The sequence below is a fragment of the Echinops telfairi genome, unplaced genomic scaffold (assembly GCF_000313985.2).
Source record: "Echinops telfairi isolate 266 unplaced genomic scaffold, ASM31398v2 ScPeMD7_7405;HRSCAF=8443, whole genome shotgun sequence".
Lineage (NCBI taxonomy): Eukaryota > Metazoa > Chordata > Mammalia > Afrosoricida > Tenrecidae > Echinops > Echinops telfairi.
In genome coordinates, this window is record NW_022111305.1 from 569,722 (window position 1) to 578,715 (window position 8,994).

The 8,994-nt window shown below is 46.8% G+C and overlaps 1 protein-coding gene across 3 annotated transcripts in view; it reads left to right on the forward strand.

The window, feature by feature from the left end:
* ABCC4 (ATP binding cassette subfamily C member 4) overlaps positions 1 to 8,994 on the forward strand; it is a 283,125-nt gene that overhangs the window by 116,514 nt on the left and 157,617 nt on the right. For all 3 annotated transcript variants that reach the window (XM_004709768.2, XM_045296369.1, XM_045296368.1), the window contains 2 exons: positions 5,554 to 5,648; positions 6,208 to 6,294. In XM_004709768.2, coding sequence (XP_004709825.1) covers positions 5,554 to 5,648; positions 6,208 to 6,294 — 182 coding nt within the window. The remainder of the gene's footprint in view (positions 1 to 5,553; positions 5,649 to 6,207; positions 6,295 to 8,994) is intronic.

Here is an 8,994-nt window from a genome sequence, read left to right on the forward strand (position 1 = left end):
AAATTTCTCCTTTGATACTGTATAATTTCACTAGGGGCAAGGTGTTCATTTCAGAAATGACATCACTTGGCAGAAAATGAAAAGGCAAAGTATTTAACTGTATGTTGTGATTAAAATAAACTAGGTGAGTGACTGAGGCAAACAGCGTACCTGATAGGAGGGTCTTGTTTAGAAAAGAAAAAGGGCAAATACAGATAGTCCTTTGGCATGCCAGAGGCTAGCAAGCTGTCCTCTGGCTTTCCTGAAGTTATAAAAATCAGTGGATAATAAAGCTTAAAGGACTCTCCACAGGGCCAGTTCAATGCAGTCTGGACCTCCAGCTGTTCTTTTATGCTCCGAGGAAACTGCTAGGACAGCCTTTAAAAAAGAATGGTGGTGAGGGCTCCCCACCAGCACTGAGAAGAAAGAGTAATTTTGCTTCCACAGTGGCTCTAGGAGCAAAGGCTGTATCAGGTGGGTAGCATTTTATGGTGATGTGGACAAAAGCTGATAATTGCCTGTTTAATGGGCTAGTATTCTTTCCTCTTGGGCTTGCTCATGAGAAAGTGTCCATTTTCAGAAACGACAACAAGCTAGCAGCAGTGAGCTTGATTTTTTTTTTAATCATATAGCATATATGAGGGGACTTGAAAATGTTCATGAAAATTCCATTATCTTGCCGTTTTTGTTTTCAGAAAAACAACACTTTTATGAATTGGGGAAGTTCCACAGAGTAGATCCACTTCCTATTCAGCCATCCTTATGTATTTTGTTGTACGTCTTCGATGGCCCCCACCCCTCCTACTTCCTCACTATGTTTCTTGGATTCTGTTATCTTTTAATTCCATTCATTCCCAACCAAAAAATGGGAATCTGAAGCCTCTCTGTACGCTGCATGAGAAGATAGATGGCACAGGCCAATGGAGCACCTCAGAGCACTCTCCAGACCCTGACAGCTGTTCATCAATCCCGATTCACGAGGAGCCTTTCCAGGCAGGATTGAACTTGCCTTTGTTAGTTTCCAAGACTGTGGCTCTTTCCTGGAGTAGAGAGGCTCACCTTTCACCTGAGGAGTGGCTGGTAATTTTGAACTGTGGACCTTGGGCCCATTTATTCAAAATTCACTATGTGTTTTCTGTCTTGTACACATGCATACAAAGGGATGCTTTAAAAAAATCATTTCATTGGAGGCTCTTACAACTCTTATCACAATTCATCCATCCATTGTGTCAAACACATTTGTACATTTGCTACCATCATCATTCTCAAAACATTTTCTTTCTACTTGAGCCCTTGGTATCAGCTCCTCAATTTTCCCCCTCCCCTCTCCCCCTCCCTGATGAACCCTTGATAATTTATAAATCATTATTATTTTGTCATATCTTACACTGTCTGACATCTCCCTTCACCCACTTTTCTGCTGTCCGTCCCCCAGGGAGGAGGTTATATGTAGATCCTTGTAATCGGTTCCCTCTTTCTACCCCACTTTCTATCCCTCTACCCTCCCAGTATTGTAACTCTCACCAATGGTCCTGAAGGTAGAATTGGGATCATGAGAGTGGGGGTGAGTGGGGGGTGGGGGGAGGAAGCATTAAAGAACCAGAGTAAAGTTGTATGTTTCATAGGTGCTATACTGCACCCTGACTGGCTTGTCTCCTCCCCATGACCCTTCTGTAAAGGGGATGTCCAGTGGTATACAGATGGGCTTTGGGTCCCCACTCTGCACTTCCCCTCATTCACAATGATAGGATTTTTTGTTCTTTGATGCCTGATACATGATCCCTTAGACACCTCGTGGTCACACAGGCTGGTGTGCTTCTTCCATGTGGGCTTTGTTGCTTCTCAGGTAGACGGCCGCTTGTTTACTTTCAAGTCTTGAACACCCCAGACGCTCTATCTTTTGATAGCCGGGCTGATTTTTGAATCTCTTCCCACCAATCATCTTAGATGTTTCTGTCCATATTTGAGGGCTTAGAGAGACTGACTCGCCTCAACACTTGGAGCTCAAGTTTAAATCCATGTGTGTGTGACTTCCAATTCTAGACTTTTCTAATGTGCCCTTTCTAGGGGGTCTTTGTAAGGAAGAATTGTGTTAGAAAATGAGGCCTCTGAGGAGGTGGATTGTGGAAAGGAGCAGGTGTCAAGCTTGTTTTCTTGATGGGAGTCAAGTTCTGCTCCATCCAGTCCAGGGTTTAGATTTTGCCTTGTACTCCCTGCATTTCTGGAGTCAGCTCCCTGCCTGCTCTCCTGTTTTGGAACATCCCTGTAGAAAGGATGGTGTTGGGAACATGACTGCACCCCCACCCCCACCCGGGCCCTGCTCCCCGCTCCCCTGCCCTGCCTTCCTCCAGGGACTCTCCCCTGTTCTGCATTTCCTCCAGAGACCAGTGCTCTCACTGAAGGACTTAGCAGCAATGGGTGTGGTTTTCCTGGGTTCCACCACCCTCAGGTCACCCAGACCCAGTGTGACTGAGCCCTCCGTTGGCTGAGCCACCAGTGGCCTGGATGTGTCATGCTTCCAGATGTGGACTGCTGCATCTTTGCTGACTGACACAGTGAAGTGGAGTAAGGCTCGTGCTTATTTCTGCCCTCTCCAGGAAGTGAAGCCCTGCAGGAAGGAGCAGACCAGGACGGGTGGTCTGGTGCAGGCACTGGCACTTTGCACTCACCATGTTGGTTACCTGAGCCTCTGTCATTTTCACCTGCAAAATGGCCCCAGTAGAGCAGTTGGTTTCCAACAGGGAAAAAACCAATACTCAAACAGTTGCTGGGGTCTTCTCACCCCTGACTGCCTGTGCGTAAGAGCAGAACTGTGCACAGTAGCTATTTCAGTGACCGATCCTTTTAGAAACAATACCGCATGCTTTACTTCCAAGGAGCCTCTGGGTGAATTTGAATCACCAACCTTTTGATTAGTTAGCTAAACACTTCACTTTTGGTGCTACCTAGGGCCTGACTGATACACACTCTTATTCTCTGCTTGTGTATTCAAGAGGGGGGCTCCAAAAAGATTGTGGGGAAAATTCTGTTATTTTCAAATTCCATTTTTCTACAAACTTTTGGATGACTCCTCCTATACAACGGAGAATAGCCCTTGCTTCATAGTTTTGACCATCAGGGAAGTAACTGCAGGCTAAAAAAGGAGCTAAGCCAAGGAAGCTGGATATGAGCGGGAACTCTCAGTAAGAAATACAAATGCAGACTTGTCAACCCAGTTGAAGAGATTGTGTCTTCTGACCCAGACGTGGCTTCATGGATGAGGGCTTGGCCGGGCCTGGAGACACGGGTAGACAGGCCATGCTAGGAAAAGCATGCGCTTTCAGATGGAGGAAAAGCTCTGAACAAGGTCATGGCTTACCGCAAGTTGTCGACAGCATCCGGTTTGCCAAATCCTCGAGTTTTGGAGGCTCTTTTCTGGAGCCCTTCCACCATCGGTGTCACTGGTGTTTGTCCCGGGAGCTTCCCGCATAGCTCACGTACCATAGTGGTGGCCCGAACTCAGCGATTTCAAACCAGCATACGCAGTTTCTGGTTTTCCTCTTGTGAAAACAGAGGTGAATCCAAACTCACTGCCGCCAAATTGGTTCTGACTCAGTGGCCCTGCAAGATGGGGAGAACTGCTCTGGTGGATTTCTGAGACTAACTCTTCGTGGGACGAGCAAGCCTCATCTTTCTCCTGGGGAGCAGCTGGTGGTTTCAAACTGCTGGCCGTGTTTTCAGGAGTTCAACACATAACCATACCACCAAGCAAGTCTCCTTGAAAACTGTTGAAGATGAAGTAATTGACTAAGCTGAACTGGCAGGTTAATGGGAGTAAGGATCTGTTCTTCCTCTCTGGGAGGGACTGTCACAGATGCCCAGCTCCGGCTTCCACTTAACGCAAGCAAACAGTTATAGTCAGGACACTCATCTGACTCAGAGTGTACTCACTTCCAATCCTTTCCCATGTTTTCCTTACCGGAAGCTAACCCATAAAGAGTTAGCACACTCACAGAACTACGGCCACCCCTGAGAGAGCCCATGGACTTTCCTTCTAACTGTGCTCAGAGAACAAGTACGGTTTCAGTGCCTGCTCTTGAAAATGGCTCAGATCGCTGTGCTCCAACTTGATGCTACTTTGAGAATGTCAACAAAGCCACATCAAATCAGTGACTAAAAACTAATCAGGAACCCATCAGAAGGGCTGTCTGCTGCAAAGCCCGGGCAGTGAGTGGATGGGTGGAAGACTGGGAATTTGCCTTCTTGGGAACACGAGATGTCAGAGAATGATGTTAATTTGGAGTCCCTAGTATTGACTGTTACGTAATAATGGCTGCCTTGACTTGGATGAAGTTCAACCAGACTGAGTCTGTAGTGTGGGCCTGTGTGGCTTGGTGCGTATTGCTGGTGGTTACACTGGAAACAATCTTCTTTCCCCGTTTCCTGGCTCACTCTGATCAGAAACTAGGTATCAGACACCAGTAGTGAGTTAGTGAATTTACTTCCTGGTTCCATGGTGTACAGAATTCTTTTAGTTTAGTGTCCTTGTTCCTCCAAACTGTTTTGCAAAAGAGGATAGAAAGGTGAAAGAACTTGCTTCGCACGGAAATCCCAGGGCCCACTTGCTTTCTGCTCGCATTTACTTTGCAAAATTGTTGTTGCTAGGTGCCCCCTACAGGTCCATCCATGACCATTATTGCAGAGATGATAGTTCTGTGCCTGACTTTCACCCTTGCCACCTTCTAATCTGTTGTCCAGAGAGGTGCAAGGAGGATGGATTGTTAATGTGCCTAAGCCAGCTGTGCCATTGCTTGCCCAACCTTCCTACTCATTTCACTCAGAACGAAACCGTGCATGTCTTTTTCAACCAGCCTACCCCTCCCTGTCTCCTGTCTTTTTCTCGAGCTTTCTTCATCTTTGTCTTCTAATTGTTGTAAAAATAGAGATAACATGGCATGTGCTAGATCCTCCCCTCTCATGTATATAATTCAGTGACACCAGCCATGGCTCGTCTTTCCCAGCTCTCCGCCTGCACCCACACCCCGTTGACGTGCTCTGCTCTGCTCTGCCTCTTCTAGCCCCCGCGCCTTTGTGTGAGGACGGGGCATGCCTCTGCTCCTTCGCCCTGCTGCACTCCACCTTTCACAGAGCTGAGACCAAGCACCCTCCGGTCAAAGACCTTTCCGACCCTTTAAATAAGATGGATTTTCCTTCCCTCCCTCTACACCTATTTCTTCTTTTTGTTTACTGCTTAGCACCATTCTCAGTCCCACTCATTTGCTCACATGCAGCGTGTCGTTCTCCTGCGGTGGGAACTCCAGGAACGTTGATTTGTTCCCTGGCCCCAGACAATGCCGGACATCCAGTTGGTGCTCAGCAAATGTATATGTAAATCTGTTTTTTAAAAACAGTGCAGAGACAAAACCAAAAGCCCTACGTGTTCTCTGAACAGTGCAAGATTGTAACTCGCCCACTCCAACTTGCTCTTGTTCAAATAATGTCTTTGTTCCTGAATAAGTAGTGTGTGAAGTTTAGGGTAACAGTCGGAAAACATGTTTCCTGTTTTTGCTTTTTTCCTTCCCTTTCTCTCCGTAGGACCTACAGCTTTTGGAGGATGGAGACCTCACCGTGATAGGAGATCGGGGAGCCACTCTGAGTGGAGGGCAGAAGGCACGGGTCAACCTTGCAAGGTAAACTGCAGTTCAGTGGCAAGGCATTAGGGCAGCATCAGAGTTTCCCCCATCCCATGGGAGATGACCTGCATAATTTATCATCCCATCCCCACTGCCCAGGTCCCTACCCTGAGCTCCCAAATTCCTGCCACCCTATCCATGTGAGTCAGCCTCAACTTCTACTACCCAGAGACCAATTCATGGTGCCCCTCCTGTGAGCAACATAATGAAGGGAGAGGAGAGCATTCCGGTTGCTGAGTGTACGTGTGCATATCACCAAGCCTTTGAACACTGGGCATGTTTATCAAGTTCTCTTGCACCTTTGAGGTTTAAAGGCTTTGGAGAAGCCAGCTCGTTAGTGTTGTTGTTCTGCATGTCAAGGAGGCTCCTGCTAATTGTCCTGAACACGTCGAATCTGCTCACTGTGGCTTGGGTACTGTGTGAGGCCCTTGGCGGGGACCATTCTGAATGCTGTTTGGGAAAGACCACCTGAACTGCGCAGTGCTGCCCCCATTCCCAGGCAAGGACGGTGGGAGATGTGACACTTTCTCCTGTCTAATCTCTCGACGTTCTTTAGAGCAGTGTACCAAGATGCAGACATCTACCTCCTGGACGACCCTCTCAGCGCCGTCGATGCGGAAGTGAGCAGGCACTTGTTTGAACTGTGAGTTTGTGCGTGTTGCGTGATTTCTGTTTAGGGAGCTCCCTGCAGAGTGCACTCGGGCAAAAGCCTTCTTGCTTCAGCAAATGCAGCGCTTCCTTTTGTTGTTCTCTCCCTCCGCTCCCTGTGTAGGAGACCCAATCGAAATAAACTTGGCCCAAATGCCAGGTCAGCATGGGACATGTAGAGCACACTTGCAGTATGTTGAAATGGGTAGAATACGTGTTTAATTTAGGGAGTTAAGGAAAAGGTAGCACATTTTATAAGTGCATTCTCCTGATGTTTGAAATTGATCAGGAGAAAGATGACGCTTAAGTGACCACCTCAGAAAACCCACCGGGGGCAGCTCTACTCTGCCTCTGGATGCAGGGCCTGTACTCATCCACTAAGCTTGACTCACTCAGAGTCAGCGGCCACTCAATGGCAGTGAGTTTGGAGTTTTTTATTTACAATTGATAACAAATATTAGCTGGATCCTCAGACCCCAGAAAAAGAAAAATAACGGACAGTTTTAAATTGAAGAGTGGAACTCATTCACTTGGTTTTGGATTTCTCCATCTTTAAAAAAAAATTTTTATAACCCTTTGGAAGTAAAGTTTTCAGTATTATCACAAGGCTTCCAGGGAAAAGTATTACTAGTTTGTGTTTGCTATTATGGGGATTGAAACAAACTTAGTGAGAGCTAGATTTTAAGAATGATTTGTTTCCTGTCCGACTGGCTTCTGAAGTCCAGCAGTGCGTTTTTGTACTCTTACAAGAATTACTACCCACCACTCCAAGTTCAGGGTTAACTTGCCTTTGAAACGAAGTTTCTAGAATCTGACTTAACTTCCGATACTTATGTTGTGTTTCTGGAATTTGATCCTTTCTTCTTTTGGGGTTATTGGGGTGGACTCTTGATTAGCCACCGAGACAGAATAATTCTAGCATCTTTGCGATCACTTAGTGCTTCATAAAGGATCCCTGGCAGTGCAGTGGTTACTCATTGGTTGACTAACTGCAAGGACAGCTGTTTGAAACCCCTCTTGTTGTAGAAAGATGAGGCTCTCGACCCCTGTAAAGAGTTACAGTCTCATAACTCACAGGGGCAGTTCTGTGCTATGTGTAGGGTCACTATGAGTCGGCATCCACTTGATGGTAATGATTGGCATTTTCTGTGCAATGTAGACTGTGCTTTTCCTCAAAAGCGTCCTAAGCTTGATCTTGCCAGATTGGCCACTCTGATCTGCTCACCAATTATCTTCCTGTTCTCCTTGTTAAGACCAGGTAGCATCAATTTAGGGCCCCACTGCACACCCTAAGATAGAAGCTCTTACAACTGGCTTCATTGGAAACACTTTACCTTACAAAGGAGCTTAGTGAGCTCCAGAAAGCCTGCGGATCTATTCTGAGCAGAATAAGGGAGGCAGGAAATTTGGATTTTGTTCCTGCCTGAAGCAATGTATCGCTGCGTAGTATTTGTCAGAACAAATTCATGGGGAAAAGCATGCCCGAAGCGTTTCAGAGGCTTCAATATAGGATAACCTCAAAGCAAACTCATTGCGATCAAATCGTGCCAACTCACAGCGGCCCTGTGGGACAGGGTAGAACTGCTGCTGTGGGCCTCTTCGACTGACTGTTCATGAGAGTAGAAAGCCCTATATTTCTCCCATGGAGCAACTAGTGGTTTCCAATTGCCAGCCTTGCAGATGGCAGCCTAACATGACCACTACCCCACCAGGGCCCCTTTTCTCAATATAGGATAGTAAGTGATAAATGGAAACGGGCAGTTACAAACACTCAGCTTCTTTTGGAGAGCTCAGTGTAAACTGGGCTTGCTGAAAGATTGCCTGTGGTCTGAAGTCTGGGCAGGATTTATACAGGCTGAGAAAAGGATTGAGTTCTTTTGGTTAAAAGGGATAGGAGAAGTAAGGTGCTATCCTAACAATGAAGACACCTGAAAATAACAGTAAGCAGGAAAGTAGGTTTTCCTCGGGAGATAGTGTCTCAGTGGTAGAATTCTTGCCTCCCACGCAGAGACCTGGATCCTATTCCCTGCCAGTGCACTTCATGCAGAGCCAATATCCCATAGTCCTTGGATGCTTATGCATTGCTCTGAAGCTGTGTGTGTTTCAGCGGAGCTTCTAGACAGACTAGACAGACAGGCCTAGAAACCTCTGTCCAAACTCAGCCAGTGAAAACCCTGTGGAATCACAACTGCAGTTCCGTGGTTCATGGGGACATCATGAGTTGGAGACTGAACAATAGCTAAAAACAATACATCTTCCTCAAGTAGAGGATGCTAGTAGCTGCATAACAGACAGAAGGGGACTAGGATGTGCTTGGTGTAAGCTCCTAAACAGCAGAATAAAGCGACTGAAGCAGTCTTCCGTGTGAGGCCAGCAGGACTGTGGGCTCTAGTTCTGGGACGTGGATGCAAGGTCTGTACTCATCCACTAAGCTTGACTCACTGTGTAAGTCGTCGGGATTCCTTAATGCTTCTTGACCAGGTTATGTAGTTGGTAACACATTTCTCACATAGTGAGAAATAGGGAGTACAGAGAACAGGACCCAGTGCCCTTGGCCATGCTGCCAGCTTTCATTTGATCTGCTTTCCCCTCTCCTCCTGATTCCTCACTGGATGCATTTTTCACTGTCACTGAAAGTGCCTTTGCGGCTAGTCCTGAGTTCAGTGCCAGGGCACAAAGGCTGCAACCGAAATTT